At 38.6% G+C, this 18381-nt stretch overlaps 1 protein-coding gene across 1 annotated transcript in view; it reads left to right on the plus strand.

Moving 5' to 3' along the window:
• LOC149261573 (putative RNA-dependent RNA polymerase 5) overlaps positions 1-18381 on the plus strand; it is a 547055-nt gene that overhangs the window by 351107 nt on the left and 177567 nt on the right. The window contains exons 10-12 of the mRNA XM_089369746.1: positions 5628-5776; positions 6192-6417; positions 6573-6798. Coding sequence (XP_089225872.1) covers positions 5628-5776; positions 6192-6417; positions 6573-6798 — 601 coding nt within the window. The remainder of the gene's footprint in view (positions 1-5627; positions 5777-6191; positions 6418-6572; positions 6799-18381) is intronic.

An 18381-nucleotide genomic window follows, 5' to 3' on the forward strand; every position in this document is an offset into this window, starting at 1 on the left:
AGAGGCCAGAGGGACTGTGTCATCCATGCAGAGACTGCTGGAGTGACGCAGAGGGTCCCAGAGGTTGCGCAATGTCTCAGAGGGTTGACGCAGAGGGTCTTGGGGCTGACGCAGAGGCCAAAAGGGCCAACGCTGAGCTTCAATTGTGTTGGAGAGGGTTTTGTGGGACAGGTTTTCTGAATACCTGTTTCTGAATATAGAGGTATTATTGTCGCGTATTTTTCTCTGTCGGGTGAGCCAGTTAGGCACCCAGTTGTACTCAAGGAAATACTGCATAATAATAAACCCTCAGAATAGCTGCAACGGTTTTCCTGCATTGGGTTTTTCCGGGGACATTTGTCCAACAATAATGATGTCACTTGTGTGCTTGTTTTGTTTCAGTTAATGATTTGTAGATGTTGTGAATGTATCGTGTTTATTTCGGTATTTAAATGTTTTAAATAACTTGTTCAAACTTTACAAGTAGAAGAAATAAACCAACAGAATACAGATTAACTTTCTAATGGATAGACTTAGAAAATTCAACATCGTATCAGAGCGTGGTTGCAGATCACAGGAGAGCTATAGGCATTGGTTGAGCAAAGCATTTGCAGTAGAATCAGTTGTCTCGAGTGACAATGGCTGATCCTTGCAGAAGCGACAGAGGAAGGGTTGACGCAGAGGGACTGCATCATCAGTCTGGGCTAGAGAGAGGCGAGCACAGAGGCTGAGGAGGGCAGAGAGAGGCTCACGCAGAGGCCAGGAGGGCTGACACAGTTGGCTGAGGGTGCTGTTTTGCCAGTGCCGGGATTGCACAGAGCCAAGAGGCTCAATCCTTCAATTTTTAGGGCGAAGGAAGCTGTGAGCAGTTTGTGGGAGCGAAGTTGGTGGGGTACTATGGTTAGAACAATACCTAACAAGGTAAGACCAAGGTAGAGGAAGTTGCAGCCGAGGCAGATTTCTAGCCACGGAATCTGGATCAATGTTCAGTTGCATAGAAGATTGGAGAGGGGCAACTTGATGGTTGGCAGAAGGATTTCTAGAAGAAAAATCGAGACTTAGAGGGAGTCCAGAATAGAACTTCTAGATGGGAAGTAGAGAGACTCAGCAAGAGTCGAACCAAGAACTTCTAGGCGGGAAGTAGAGAGACTCGGAGGAGTCGACAAAAGTGCAGCAAGATAGTCGTGAATGGGATAAGAGATCAGGACAGGCTGGACGGAGCAGGATCTTGTCCATTCTAGACAGACATCATATCAAGGGCTTCACCTTGAGAGTGATGGCTATCCCAGTTGACCCGGTAGCTAATGAAAGGTACGAGGAGGCAATGGCTAAGGCAAAGTGTATCATCCTTGATGGGGTCAAGGATCATGTGGTCCCACATATTGCCGAGAAGGAAATGACAAAGGAGATGTGGGACACTTTGAAGACATTGTACTAGCATACTTCCGTGCAGAGGAAGATGCTCTTGGAGAATCAGCTAAGGTCATACCAAATGCAGAAGGGAGAGTAGATAGATGTCTTCCTCGGTCGGTTGAAGGAGATTCGTGACCAACTGACTTCCATAGGGGCCACGCTGGATCAGGAGTTGATGGTAAGGACCGCACTTAACATAGTCTCCGAGGATTGGGAGACGTTTGTCCAGAGCATATTGGGCAGGGCGAATCTTCTGAATTGGGAAGAACTGTGGATGGCTCTTCGTCAAGAAGAGATCAGAGGGCTGACCAAGATGGGGAGTAGCAGTAAAGGGGTCAGGATCAAGAAGGAGGAGGAAGAGGATGCGGCTTTGGCATCTACAGGAAAGCAGGAGAAGAGGAAGAAGAAGGACCTCTCCAAGGTCAGGTGCTTCCATTGTGGGGAACTGGGTCACTATGCGAACCAATGTTCGAGGAAGAAGAGTAAGGGAGAGGCTTCTGACTCGAAGAAAGCGCCAGCGAGGGCAGAGAAAGAAGTTGAGGATGATGACGATTGTTCCATGAGTGCTCATGTACCTCTAGAGAAGAGGTGGGGTGACATCAAGCTGTAGTCAGGAAGACTACAGGCGATGAGGGGCAGGATCCTTGAGGTACCCAATCTTGGATTATACCTTGCTACGGGATCCCCGAAGAGAGAGTAGTAGGACTGGCGGATGTAGGTAGAGACGGATGTGGATGAAACGACGGAGAGTGCTAGAGTGCAGGAGTCCCCGGGCAGCGCGAGGCTTGCAAGCTGCAACAATGCGAGAGGCACAAAGAGTGTTGCACCAGTGCAGGATGGCTCATAGAGGATTGCAGCGGTGCGAGATGTAGGGAGTTGTTGCAGCAGCGCTGAGGTCAGTAGAGGGAGCACTTGTTAGCGACAGAGAGAGCTTCAACATCGAGAGTGTTTCTAGCCTGACAGGGATGTCAGTAGTTGGGTGGATCAGTTACTTCTCAGTAACTGAGTTGCCGTGTAGTAGCAGTTAGCAGTAGCACGATGCAACATGATGAGAGGGGGTTGCAGTGCAGATGCAGTAGGACCAGCAGCAACACGGATGTAGAGGGAGCTGTTGTTCGGATGCAGCAATGGCAGTGGAAGAGCCATGGGTAGCAATACAGGATGCAACAGTGCAAAGGATGTTAGGCGAGGAGTCCTAGCATCAGCACAGGTACCGGTGCTGTATAATCAGCGTAATGCTCAGTGAGGAGTATTACTAGAGCATAGTCCTCGCTGTGAGGGAGTGTTGATTTGGGGTAGCATTGGATGTGCTCTAGCCATGAAAATTGGTGGAGAGGCTAAAGCACATGAGATCTCCAAGACCCATAAATGGTTTGGACAGATTGTATTTGGTTTGGGAGATATTAAAATAATTAATTTTTTTAATGGAGTTCTTAAGTCTAAACTTAGGAAAAATAAAATATTAATGGGTATTAATATAAAACTGGGTTAGAGGTTCCAAAAGTCATGGATCAAGCTAAATCTAATCTTAGCCGTTGATTAGATATTTAATCTCAGCCGTTGAAAGACCAACAGGAAAAGTATAAGAGGAGGCTTGAGGGTCAGTTGGAGAACACACTAGAGTGATTAGTCATTCATTTTGCTAGAGCAGGGTTGCTAAGCAAAGTTGAACCAGTGATTAGCAGCTAGGGGTAGTGAGTACTAGGCAGAGAGGCAGAGATAGTATTGAGAGACTAGCGCAGAAGCAGGGAGAGCGAGAGCAACAGCCAGTTCAGGCCACATAGAGCCGAGCAGAGTCAGCACAGAGGCCAAAGGGACTGCGCCATCCACGCAAAGGCTGCTGGAGTGACGTAGAGGGTCCCAGAGGCTATGCAGTGCCTCAGAGGGTTAACGCAGGTCAGTAGGACGCTGACGCAGAGGCCAGAAGGGCCAGCGCCGAGCTTAAGTTGTGTCGGAGAGGGTTTCGTGAGACAAGTTTTCTGAATACCTTTTTTCGAATATAGAGGTATTGCTACCGTGTATTTTTCTCTGTTGGGTGAGCCGGTTAGGTACCCAATTGTACTCAACGAAATACTGCAAAATAATAAACCTTTAGAATAGTTGCACAGGTTTTCCCGCATTGGGTTTTTCCAGGGACATTTGTCCAAAAATAACGGTGTCACTTGTGTGCTTGCTTTCTTTTAGTGGATGATCTGTAGATGTTGTGACTGTATTGTGTTTATTTCGGTATTCAAATGTTTTAAATAACTTGTTTAGAATTTACAAGTAGAAGAAATAAACTAGCATAATACAAATTAATTTTCTAACGGATAGACTTAGAAAATTCAACACTGTTGGGAGACAACTTGAACGATGTGGGCGGGAATTAGAGTGACAACCCCTGCCCTTAGTCGTTGCCGCATCGTGCTTGTAGAATCTGAGCGACAACATGACCCATTTCAAACTAATTATTTGTCATTTTTGCTGGAAAATGGAAATAATAGAAAATTGAGGGGATAGCCATATTTTTCAACCCTCAAAATGTGTCTAAATAGAAAGTTGAGGTATTGAGGTTTAATTTTGATTACTCATACCCCCATGAACTTCTATAGACATTATATTTTACATTTACATCGAAATAATTATTAAAATCTCGGCCAATGGGAAATTTTAATAATTAAAATTAGACACTTAGACACAACCAATTTCTGCAAGACTTTAGACATGATCTAGTATGGTAATTTACATCGATTCTATACACTAGGAATCTCCTAAGACCTTACCATCGAGCCTCACTCTAGCTTTGGGGTATGTTTGGGAGAAAAACTTAACCGATTATAAGTTTTGGATAACACAAATAATGATCTAAGGAAAAAAAAACTCCCTAGAGTGAAACTCTCTAGCAAAAACCTTAATCTACCTTGATGTGTTACATGGCTTTATAAACATACTAGAATCATTTTTACATTATGACCCAGAGGGCTGCAGAATTTGGATTACATAACTCTGACAATTTGCTGAAAGATGACGATGATCTTCTGGATTTCTGACTGCACTGACCATGAAAAAATTGTACTCTGCATATAGGGTATTAGACAATCTTCTAGTTGACACTTGAGTGGTCAACACCTTGGATGCTAGATTGTGGGGTTGTCTCATGTATTGTTGGTAAACTTTGCTCTTATATTGGTCATATTCTCATTTTTGTTGGTTCCTAGAAGGTGGTTCTGCATATAAATTGTTGTAATTCTGGGCTTAATGTTGCTAGTGTGCAGATGAGATCTTCTCTGTAATAGATATTGCTGCAATAAATGTGGTATCCATGTAGAACATAGAGGTATTTTGTTACCCCAACATGGTCAGTGAGATCACATAGATGATCTGAAAATTTCCTGCATGAAATGTTGGAATGTGGATAGATTTCCTTTTCATAGGAAAATTATTTATCTTAGATTGTGATGTCTTGTATTAAATGGTTGATTTTGTTTTCTGTTGTTATTGTAGATGTTACTTCTAATAATCAGGAAAGGTTTTTCTCAACCTTTTGTCCATATATGCTTAAGAGGGTTGTCTCATCATGCTTTCTGAGATTTTAACTATTCTTCTTTGAGTTTTCTTTGTGCTGTAGAAATCGTTGAATGGTGCACAATAAGAGTCAATTGAGTGAAAAGCATGAATTTTTATGAATTAAAAAATCAGCTTGAAAAGGTGATATCATAGCAATAAATTATCTGTCAGAATGAAACACAAGCATTTAAACAATTTATCAAATTAGTTGGGACTAGTTATTGCGAAGGTGATGACATATATATTACAAGTAAATCATTTAGTCAAAGAACAAATTTTCGTGATTAATGGTCCACAATTCATGTATATGAGAAAACTATCTTTTGAGTTTTCTCTGTTTATCAGTTCTAATGCCTGGTCTTGTGACAAATAGAACTTAACCTCAAATGTCAGACATTACAATTTGATATTTTGGTGCTTCAGACCTAAGCTTTAAACAAGATTCTTTTCTTGTATTGGTTGCTGGTTGTCAAATGGACCCTTAGGGTTTCAATCTTGGACTTTATGAAAAGTATCAGTTCCACATATATTTTGAGATATATATATATATATATATATGTAAATGTGAGATGTACTTGCATCTACTAGTTATTGTAGTAATTACGTGCAAACACAGTGATACTAATTGGTACCATATTGTCTGCTGCAAACAGAGTTATACTAATTGATACCATATTGTTTTTAAACAGCTATAAACCGAGCACAGCATCCCTTTCAAGAAGTTTGATTGCATTGCTTGCTTATGGAGGGGTTCCAAGAGATTTCTTCATTGAGCTTGTAATCAATGCTATAAAAAAAATTCAGAATGAACTTAAAGATGAAACAAAAGCTTGGAAAGGTATTTTGAATTGTAAGATATGCTTATGTAGATTTCAATGATAAATTTTGAGAAATTATTGAAATGTTACGAGTACTTGTCGACTCTACTTCGTGATATTTTATTATGGTGTTTTTTCCTTTATATGCAAAAACTATTTTTATTCTTCGCTTGGTAGATCTATTGAGCAGAAATCAAGCTTCACTTGAGTGTTGTGTTTGAAAACAATTTGGATGGGTAATAACTATTGATTATATGTTTCGTAATCTTTGCAAGAGAGCTCAACATTGAGAAGCTTCTTTTTGGTAGGTTTTGCTTTAACATTTTTGTCTTATTGCCTTAGTGGGTAGGTTAGAATTTAGGAACGGATGCATATTACATGGTTGTAGGTTTTGCTATTAAATATCTAATTTTCTTTAAGCTCCTGTTTTTGCAGTTGTAAAGCAATATAGAAATTTAGATGATGACCACGTATGTCTTAGAATGTTATCATGTGGAATTCCTTTGCATGAACCATTCTTAAAACGTCGGTTGAAACATTTTATGGGAATGGAAATAAAGAAGTTCAAGGAAGGGAAGGTCGCTCTAGAGCACTCTTATTATTTAATGGGAACTGCCGATCCTACTGGAAAATTAGAGCCAAACCAAGTTTGTATCATTTTGTAAGTTGTTTATATACAATTTAGATCATGAATAGTATGAGAATATGATTATACTTGCATCTTCCATTTTTGTTAGATTTCATTTCATTGTTAAAACAATTGTGGTTTCCTTTGTTTTATGTCCCTAACCATCCAATCATTCCTTTTGATTGCAGGGATCACGGGCAAGTATCTGGTAAGGTATTGGTGTATAAAAATCCTGCATTACACTTTGGAGACTTACATCTCTGTAAAGCAACATATGTTGAGGAAATTGAGAAAGTGGTTGGTGATTCAAAGTTTGGAATTTTTTTCTCAACTCAAGGGCCACGCTCGATGGCAGATGAGATTGCTAAAAGTGATTTTGATGGTGACATGTATTGGGTATGCATGAATGCCGAGGTTAGTTTGTTATAGTGTTCGTTTCTTTAAAATGTCTTTATGTGGCCAACTTATCACTATGAATGCAATGTATACATTTCTAGCATGTTTATTTCTGAAATTTGAGTTTGGGAATGGCTTCTGATGACTTATATGAATTATTTGGAATACGTTTTCTAACTATTTTATATTTAAATATAACTATAATTTATTTTTAACTATTTTATATTCTATATTTAATTACTATTTAACTATTTTATATTTAACAATAACTGTCTATATTTATATTTTATATTTAACTATTTTTTGGTGTTTTTTGGGGCATGATTATTAATGTCAAATGGACCCCCATTTTTAATTTATATTTTTTCATTGATATCAAGATTTACATTGTACTAAAAACTTTTTCGATATTCTAATTCATATGGCTAAGGTAGGTAAATGACATTAATAAAAAATTTCACGAATACCCAAATTAATAATAAAATATTTCACTAATACCCAAATTAATAAAAAAATATTTAACAGATACCTAGATTAACCAATTAAAAATTATTGAGGACAAGTACCTCTTTTTAAATTTACAGGATTTTGATTAGTTAACATATTATGTCATGGAAACTATGTGAAAATTTCATGGGCACTTTTAGGCTGAAATTTCCTCTAATGATATATTTTGTAAACAACATATGACAATTTAAGTTTGAAGTTGGAAATTATAACTCGTTGGTAATGAATTATGAATATGATGCTCCGTGAAAGTTGAAAGTTGTTTCATTTCGTTTTATGTTAGAATCTTTATATAATTTTGGTGATCAATGATGATAAATGTTATGTATTGAATTTTGAAAGCTTGAAACTTTAAGATTGATGAATCATGAGAGTTGATATGTTGTATGTTACTAACTTGTGGACATGGTTGATGAAGATTATAACTTCTAGATGATTGATGTTATATGGTTCAATCTATGTTATTATGCCTTTTATATCTAATTCATCATTCTACATTCCTGTAACGACCCATCTCTAAATACCTAAGTTGCAGGAAACGTGACCCTAGGGGGCGTTTCGCCAGGGGAAACGAAACGAAACGCGTTTCCCCGTATCGTACGGCCTGGAAACGCGTTTCCGGCCGTACGGCCACGTTTCCCGAAACGGAAACGTGGCCATACGGCCGGAAATGCGTTTCCAGGCCATACGGGCCACGTTTCCCCAAAAAAAACATTTGTTTTTTAATTTTTTTTTTTCTAATGTAGATCTCTTACATTTGTTTGCCCTAGTGTTGATATGCAGTTCATGGTAATGTCAAATTCTTAAAGTAAAAGTGATATTCTCCTTTATTTTTCATTTTCATCCTTTTACTTAAATTTTTAACATTACCATGAAATGACTCAGGATGTTTGAGAGTGGTTTCGCCGTCATTGGATTTCATATGGAGAAAGTAGAATTTTAGATCTTACTCAAAATCCAGCAGACTTATCTGTTTTTCAGGATTTCAGGATTGGGGGGATTTCAATGTTTCCATTGGATTTTATCATGTACTAGGGTATGGAACTTGTATTTAATCGAGAGAACAAAGCCCTCTATGCAGGGGAGACTCCCAATAATCAAGAGAATGTAGGGTACTAGGGTATGAAACTTGTATTTAATCAAGAGCACTAAGGTCATTTGACTATGTAGGAGGAGACTCCCAATCAACCACGAGACAAAAAATTAGAAATTTCTCGTGCCTGATTTTGGATATTTCTATTTTCATTATGTGATTATTCATGAGTAAATGTGATGTAAATTTAGATACTTATAGTCTATGCATTGACAATTGACAATTTTATCATAATGTAATAAATTAGAATGTATCATATATGCTTTATGATTGCACATATTTCTTAAATTCCTAATATATATATATATATATATATATATATATTCACGTTTCCCCGTTTCCAAAATTTGGGGAGGTCGCGTTTCGTATCGCTTCCCGTTTCGGAAACTCGTACCCGTTTCCCCGTTTCGTGCAACCTTGCTAAATACATATATTATATGCTCTAGAATATAAAATAAAATAAAATAAAAATGATATTAATAATATAGAATAAAGATTAAGTATTAGTATCAATAATTAATTAATCTAAAGTTCTAAGGTTTATATTAAAAACAAACATAAATAAAGTTTATATTAAAAACAAACATAAATAAAATAAAAGTATACATGAATATCATAAAGTCAAAAGACAAACGAATATGATAAAGTACATATAAGTGTTATAAAGTTATAAAGGATACGTTATATGGTTATATGGAGGTGTGATAGTGTTATAATAACAATAACACATATACAAGGTTTCAACGTTATAAAAACCTTAATGCTACATATGAGCACCATCATATTTAAATTAAATTGAACCCTAAGTATAAGGTAGAAACACATGTAACGGGCAGATGACTCACGTTCCTGGGAAAGCTGTCACCGCGGAGAAAGCGGTGGAGTCGCTGGTGTACAGGGCGGCCACCGTTACACCGCTAAACCCAAGTTATAAAACCGCAGAGATTGGGCTAAGAACCGAGAGGATAAAGTAGGAGAAAACTGGGAGAAGAAAGCAGGAGAAAACCAGGAGGAAGAATATTGACCATTGGAAGAGCTTTAAGCATTCTGAGGTTCTGGGCACGGGGGACAGTGAGCTTCTGTTGAGAAGCTTACTGGATTGAGCAGCTAGGCTCTGCTCAGTCTGGTTGGGTGGAATTGGTCTCCCGGAAATTGGATCAGAGTAGTCGCAGCATCATCAACTACCCCAGAGCAGGCAGCAGTTCAGGTAGGTATTCAAAATCTTTTACGGTTCCTGTATTTCAGTTTCTGGTTATTACACATGGTATCAGAGCCCATTGTTCAAACCCTTCGGGGCCTCATAGGCCCAACATAACCGAAAACATATGTATTTGCTCTGTCAAATTCTGCAGCGTAGTTAAAAATAGAATCATATTAAAAACTAGGGTCTGCGTAGAATGAGAAGCACAGCGTCTCTTGTGAAAGTGGCTGCCAACCGACTCAGGAAATTTTGATCTTAATTACTTGTTGAAACAATCCGTGAAAATTAATGTATGCTGCTCCTTAATAGCCTTAGATCTGCTTCAACTACGCAATATGGCTCAACGTTAAGATGGCAATTGGTCTAGCACGATTCTGCAAACTGTGCCAATTAAATCCGGCCCGGTCGAATAATGGACTTGGCCACGATACTGAACTCCGCCCTTGTTAACTTGATCACCTGAAAGAATGCGATTGGCGTGTCTCTGAGACAAAATTATAATTTTGAATTAGCTGCCTCATACTTTTATTCATCCCTTGGGTGATTAGATTCAGTTCTGGGCAAATTCTCGCCCTTTGAAGAAAGCACAATTAAATTTGGTGTCTCCGTAATTGATTCTCAGAACGGCTAACCTGTGCATAGCCAAATGCGATTACTCAGGCTGCTCTGTGACTGAGGTAACCCTATTGTGGGGCCGCATAGATCTGTCAATGAGGCCGAGAATCTCAGTGAAGAAAGTGACCAGGACCAAGGACTTGTGAGAACTGAGCTAAGGATATATATAACTATGAAATTATGTGAATTGGATTTATGCTGATCCGTGCCTGAATAAGATGATAAGAAATTTTTTAGGAAAGTTTGAACCCTTGCGAATATCTCAGTAGAAATTAAAATGGGTAAAGACCTATATAAATGAAGTCAGGGCTCATTGGTTTGCCACTCTAACTATTATCTCCCTCACTGTTTTGCTATAGCTACCTGAAAATTGCACTAACAGTGGTAAAATCTTCATTTAAGTGCCCTAAAATCACTCATGAAATACATACCACATTAAGGAATTGATTGCATCGATTGGATATTAATGGTTAGGCTCATTTCATGATTTGTCGCTGACTGTCATAAACATTCTGAGGTCTGATATAAAGCAGTGACACATGCATCTTCTTGCTGTTTGCATTCCATCTTAAGTGCTCTCACATGAAGCAAGATGAAATCAGAAATTTGGCATTTAGCATTAGTAACTTGCTGCTGTTCCTGAGATTTTCTTACAGATTAATTTTACTGGATTAAATTTACATTTTAACGAATATATCGGAGTTTTTTTTAAATTTAATTAAATTAATAGCTTTTAAATTAAATTCACATCGGAGCTTTTACTCTTACCCAAATAATAAACATAAAAGTAAAAAGTGAAGATAAATATCCAAAAACTCCAGAGAATAGATATAATTTCCCTGTTTAAAGCAACCATTAATAAAGAACTGCATAAATTGCTTCATTGGGACAGAGCTCTCTCACTAACATATCTTTATCAGCTGGTCTGCCTCAAGGAGTCTGCCTGCCTTGCATAATCCTGCAATTAAGGCACTATAAGTATCTACAGTAGGCTGTCAATGCTTCTCCATCATTTTGTCAAGAAGCTTAAATGCGAGATCACTACTTATTTCAAGTGGCATTCCATCCAGGTCATGAATTCCATCTAAGTTATCAGGATCTGAACTACCTACTGCATCCTCATCAGTAATCAAGTGTTCCTTCTGTATCTTGTTTTCTTGAACTATACCATTCATAAGCACTCAATAAGTTCGATAATTAGGTTGGCATCCTTCATTTATCATCTTACTTAAATAGATCAAAAGCATGATCCACCCTGCCTGATTTGACGTTGCCATCCATCAATGATGTGTATGTTACTTGGTTGGGTTGTAAACCTTTCTCCTTCATTTCACCAATGAACATTTCAGCCTCTTCCAGTCTGCCCTCCCCGCAAAATCCAAAGATCAGTGCACTGTAAGTATATTGTTTTCACTAGCCTAATATTGCAATTGTCCCCTCTACTATCATAAGGGAAGAGAGCAAGTGTGTCTGCCTTAGCTATGCAACTTCTGTCTGGAAAGCTATCTTATATTACAGTAAAAAGAATGATTACATCAGCAAACTGCAAGACCATCAGTTGCCTTGTATAATACTGCAATTAACTCTCCCTCCCAACTTTCGTGAGCAGAGCCAATGCATTCATCTTAGCACCAGTCTGGACAGAGTCTACATCTTTTTATGCACATATATTGTGGTTGTTATCTGTTCTGCCAAACCAATTTTAAATACAGTCAACTGTCCAAGACAAGCATTAGACTAGTCATCATTGCAAGTTGTTGTACACCTCTCCCAAGGGAAAGTGAACCCTTCTAACAGGTTCCTTTTATGTTTCTTAACAGTAATCAATTCTAACTTGATAGGTTCCCTGTTATGTTGTTTGATCATTCATAGTCTCCTAGAATTGCCAGTTTCCAGTTGAAAGGAACAACTAAGAGGGGTGTAATTTGAGAGACCCATACCCAATAAGTTCAAGAAGCAATACAGTTCCCAAAACACCTATTTTACAGTTTCTTCCTTTGGTGTTTCTCTCAGTGTGCAACTTTTGAAGAACCATGCACAAAGTACCCTGGTATTATTAATTCATCTCCTGGAGTACAAGAACACCTCCCCATCCTTCCTTTGGAAGACTTAGTAAATACTAAATACTAAACCATGTCATAGAAGGAATTAATAAGTAAAATATATATGATATTAAGAAAATCACAAAAGTACCCATACATTATTTAGTCACATAGACAGTAGACCTCTTAACTGGTGAAGATAAAAATAATCTACTCAATCATTCGCATCAGATAATTTGTCTACCATGACTGGAAATAATAAATCAAAACATGATTTCCTTGTTGCATTCTCATCTTACCATCGTTGTCGATATACTCAGGGTTATTTAAATAATATAAATATGTATGACCTTTAAATGTAATAGTCAGATTGAGGTATGACGGGTATGTTACCAATGTACATTGTAACGAGACATTTAACATTTTCATTTTGTGGATGTTATTTAGTAAATAAACTTTAGATGTTTACCTTAGGAGCTAATGACCCTACACTACTGCATTATTCATGTTAGGATAGAATACCCTGCATTAGGACAAGGAGGTCGCGAGACCACCCTCCTTGACCTCGGTACCAGTAAGATCCGCCTAGCGGATAAAAATAGCAAAACTATACCCGTTCATGAATGTGAAGTGCAAAAGAAAACTAAATGTTAAAATTCGATTGTCTACCTCAAAATTTTTGTTCAGGAACCATTACAATGGTAAGGACTTATGAGCGACGACGACGTGATCGAGCAGCATCACCACCGTTAATGCCTCCACCGTCGCCATCATCGTCCCCATCACCATCGTCACCACCAAGACCATTATCAACATCAACCGCCCCAGCGCCAGAGTTGACTGTGATAATGAATTCTTTGGAAGCCTTATTGGAGACATTAAAAGAATCAACTAAGGCCAAAACCAAAGAGGAATTTCAACATGTAGCCACTAGTTCAGCGGAACCAAATAATTTTGAGCTCAGAAGATCGAAAGAAGACATTTCTAGGGAGCTTCAGAAAATTAGACTCCCAGAATTCTCAGGAGGGCGAGCAGGTGAACGCGCTGAAGCATGGTTAGAAGGAATGAACAGATGTTTTAGGTTAAGAGAATATTCTTCTTCGGCAAAAACAAAAATTGTTGTGTTTCAATTAAAGGAAAGTGCCTTGATTTGGTGGGGAAATCTGGAGAAGCAGCTGCACGTTACATCGGATAATGTCCCTTGGGAACTATTTGAGGAAAGGTTCCACGCAAAGTATTTACCTCCATACTTTCAACAACAGCAAGCCAGAGCCTTTCATACATTAATTCAGGGAGATAAATCGGTGGAAGAGTACGAGATAAGGTTTATGGAGCTTGTAAAATACATTCACTACTTAGATTCTGATGAACGTCAAGCTGAACGCTTCATATTTGGGTTAAAACCCCGCATCAGAGCCTTGGTAAGCATGTGGAAACCATCATCAGTAGCCGAGGCAGTCGAATGTGGTCGTTATGCAGAAGAGCACCTTGGAATCAAAAAAGATATGGGGCCAGCAGGGCCTTTCCAATCAGGATTTCCAGGAAACTCCTCGGAACTTCTTTAGAGGAGGTAGCTCGAGGCCACCTTACAGTAACAGGTTCACCCCAAGAAATGTAGGGACAAGAGCTCCCATGGCAGTAAACACTATAGTTGCAGAATCATCAAGCACCAGTCCATGGACATCTCGAGGGACTGCCAGTAGAGGAAGAAATTCGAGGGGAATCAACATAAGAGGACGAAGCTCGTTCTCTAGAAATTCACGTCCTGATTCAAGAGGATCAATGCAGCTTAATTGTTGGGGATGTGGGTGACCGCATTTTCAACGTGACTGCCTAGAAGCTTCGTCGAATATATTGCATAGGACTGGAAAGGAACCGATATCAAACAATCGAGGTAATCATAGAATTCATGCAGTAGTCAGCAACGACCAAGCAGCACATCAATCCACTGTAGTGGAATCTTCAGGTATTATCAATGGTATAAAACTCAAAATCTTATTTGATACTGGTGCCACAGATAGTTTCATTTCGTCATATGCATTAAACAAATGTGGGTTGGTAGCTCATAGACAAAATGATTTCCATCAAGTGGAAATGGCCTCAGGAGAACTCCAAACCGTGGGCTTGAGTGTGGATCAATGCAAAATTGATCTAGGGGTCTGTACGACTAAACTAAAAGTTTATGTCACAGCCTTAGGAACGTATGATCTTATCATAGGTATGGATTGGCTAGAAGCTCATCAAGCTTGGGTAGACTGTTATGGGAAAAGAATTCTAGGCATGAATGATGAAGGAGAAGTAATCCAAATTCAAGGAATCAGGAGGAAGGTATCTTTACGCTACATTTCAGCGATGAAAATGAAGCGTTGTTTAAGGAAAGGTTGTCAGGCTTATGTAATTCAAGAAGTAAGCGAAGGAAAAGGACCATCCTTAGGACAATATCCGGTGTTAGCCGAATTCCCGGATGTATTTCCAAAAGAGTTACCAGGATTACCCCCGGTAAGAGAGCTAGATCTCACTATTGAATTAAAACCAGGTACCCAACCAATCTCTAAAACGCCTTATAGAATGACAACTCCAGAACTTCAGGAACTGCAAATTCAATTGAAGGAACTACTGGATATAGGGCATATTCGGCCCAGTACATCACCTTGGGGCGCTCCTGTAATTTTTGTGAAGAAGAAAGATGGATCTTTAAGATTATGCATAGATTATCGAGACTTGAATCGAGCTACAGTAAAGAATCAATACCCTATGCCTCGAATCGATGATCTTTTCGATCAAATGAAAGGAGCTGCTGTCTTTTCAAAAATTGATCTTTGATCAGGCTATCATCAGCTAAGGATTTCTGAAAATGATATTTCTAAGACTGCATTTCGGACACGTTTTGGACATTATGAATTTACTGTGGTACCATTTGGATTAACAAATGCACCAGCAGTATTCATGAATCTTATGAACAGTGTTTTCCGTGAATATCTTGATCAATTTGTGCAAGTCTTTTTAGATGATATTCTCATCTATTCCAAGAATAAGAAAGAGCATGAAGATCATTTATGGATAGTATTGTCCTGCCTTAGAGAACGTCAATTGTATGGAAAACTATCCAAGTGTTCATTCTTTCAGGAAATGATTCATTATTTGGGTCACCTCATATCAGGTGAAGGGATTTCAATAGATCCTGAGAAGGTAAAAGCGATCATGGAATGGCCAATACCAAAAAATGCACATGAGATACGAAGCTTTATGAGTTTAGCCGGTTATTACCGAAGATTTGTGGAGGGGTTCTCCAAAATCGCAAAGCCAATTACAACCCTTCAGCGTAAAGATGTTAAGTACGAATGGACCAAGGAATGTAATAAAGCATTCTCTGAACTCAAAAGACTACTCACCAGTGCACCAATCCTAAGAGTCCCAGACATGGACAAAGATTTTACGGTATGTACTAATGCATCCAAACAAGGGTTGGGTGCAATATTGATGGAGGATAGAGGAGTGATAGCATATGCTTCTAGAAAGTTAAAACCTCATGAAGAACTCTATGCTACTCACGATTTAGAATTGGCCGCTGTAGTGCTGGCTTTAAAGATTTGGAGACACTACCTAGTGGGACGAAGTTTTACACTTAAAAGCAACCATCAAAGTCTACAATATTTGTTCACCCAAAGAGACTTAAATGCCAAGCAAAGGCGATGGAGTGAATTCCTAAGTGAATATGACTTTGGAATATCATACATTAAGGGAAAAGAAAATGTAGCAGCGGATGCTTTAAGCAGAAGACCTTGGATATTTTCTCTCATTCCCATTAAAGTAGACTTGAGACAACGAGTACTGGAGCATCTTATGAAAGACAGTTGGTATTTAAAGGTGAGATCGAGTCTTGAGGGAAAAAGGGTAAAAGAATCTAAATTTGAGGGATATGAATTAGAAAACGATGGGATCTTACAATTCCATGGAAAGATGTATATTCCTGATAATAAAGACCTTAGAGATACTATCCTTGGGGAAGCCCACAGAGCAGTGTATTGTGCTCATCCTGGAGTAGGGAAAATGTATGCAGATACCAAGAAAATCTTCTTTTGGTCAGGCATGAAGCGTGATATCACTCAATTTGTTGCAAAATGTTTGGAATGTCAGCAAGTAAAAGCAGATCATTGTCACCCAGTGGGCCTCTTACAACCTCACAACATTCCTATGTCTAAATGGGAGATCATTTCTATGGATTTTATCACGGGACTACCTCTTACTTCTCAAAGATACAACGCCATTTTGGTAGTAGTGGATAAATTAACAAAAAGTGTCCATTTCATTCCCGTAAGAGATACTTACGATGTTGCTGACGTAGCTTGAGTATTCATAAATGAAATTATCAGATTTCATGGAGTACCTAAGAAGATTATATCCGATAGAGATTCGCGATTCACTTCTAGATACTGGACTTGCATGCAAACAGCCTTAGGTACTCAGCTAAATTTAAGCACTGCTTACCATCCTGAGACTGATGGGTAAACTGAAAGAGTAAATCAAGTACTTGAAGACATGTTGCGAATGTATGTGATGGATCAGCAATCACACTGGGAAAAGTATTTACCCTTAATCGAATTCGCATACAACAACAGTTACCACAGTTCGATTGGAATGCCTCCATTTGAAGCTTTATACGGCCGACCTTGCAGAACACCATTAAGTTGGGACAGGTTAGAAGATCGAGTGATAATAGGACCAGAATTAATCCATGAAATGGAAGAGCAGGTAAGACAAATTAGACAACGATTAAAGGAAGCACAGGATAGACAAAAGAGTTATGTTGATGCTCACAGAATTGATAGGAGGTATGAAGTAGGGGATCAGGTTTTCATCTGCATCAAACCAAATAAAAGTACTATTCGATTCGGAAAAGGGACAAAGTTGTCACCCCGATTTATTGGACCATTTAAAATCATGGAAAGAGTTGGACCTGTTGCCTATCGTCTTGCCCTGCCACCTCATCTGCATAGAATTCATAATGTATTTCATGTTTCTGTATTAAGACATTATATAGCTGATCTATCTCATAACCTTCAATGGAAGGAATTGCAGGTATCAGATGAGGGAGTCATATCGGTCGAACCTTTACGTATTCTGGAACGTAGGGTTCGACAGCTCAGGAACCGCCTGGTGGACCAAGTTAAGGTCCAATGGGACAAGTATAGTCCTGGATCAGCAACTTGGGAAAATACAGAGGACATATGTCAAAGATACCCTAGTCTATGACAATTTTGAAGAACTTTAAACTATGTTTAGTATATATTTTACTTCACTGCAATCAGAGACCCAGAAACATTTTGAATGATTATAGATAAACGTGAAATTTTGTGACATAATATATGTTTAACTTTAGCTGGTACATGGATACCAAAATGATATATGTTGTTGATCTTACTAAATTATAGTTGTCAAAGTAAAATTTAAAACAGTTAAATGATTTTACTTCTGATAGGAATTAAGATATTATAAATCTGATTTATTTATACATGTCAATATGATCAATGGGATAGAAATCAGGGAGTAAAAACATTTTAAATGGAAGTCAAAAGACATGCATGGAATATGGCAAAATGTGTTGTACTGTAGTGTCATAGATGAATTCATAAGTGAATAATACCTGAGTTATTTTGAATATGCTGATGCACATTTTACGAATGCATGGATAAGTGTATGATTGCAGGTAATAGACAGTTACCGGGATGACCACGTGATGACAGAACCTCAGAACAATTAAAGCTCAAAGTAATTCTATGATAGGGTATTAGCCCTAATTCTACTGCGAGGGGTGGAGGTGTTGCCCACCGTTTATTCTCCGAACCCTGGAGTCATGGGAGGACTGTGCGGATCACGCTCCCCTAGACGTGTGATGATGACTGCTGGATGCCTACTGGGAATCAGGTCGGTATAGCCGACACTATCACCTTAGAGTTTATGAATGGTTAGGTCAGTAAAACTGACGCCATGGCATACTCCAGTAGAGGACGGATAGGATGGGAGCAGAAGAGATTAGGAAGGATAGGATGATTTTAGAATAGCTTGGGAACCTGGATAGGGAAAAACATGTCCATTAAAACCTTAAACCTAAAACTCTAACTTCGGGACGAAGTTTTCTGAAG

This window comes from Pinus tabuliformis, chromosome 6 (genome assembly GCF_031772625.1).
Source record: "Pinus tabuliformis cultivar Carrire ecotype Pingquan chromosome 6, CPIR1, whole genome shotgun sequence".
Taxonomy (NCBI): domain Eukaryota; kingdom Viridiplantae; phylum Streptophyta; class Pinopsida; order Pinales; family Pinaceae; genus Pinus; species Pinus tabuliformis.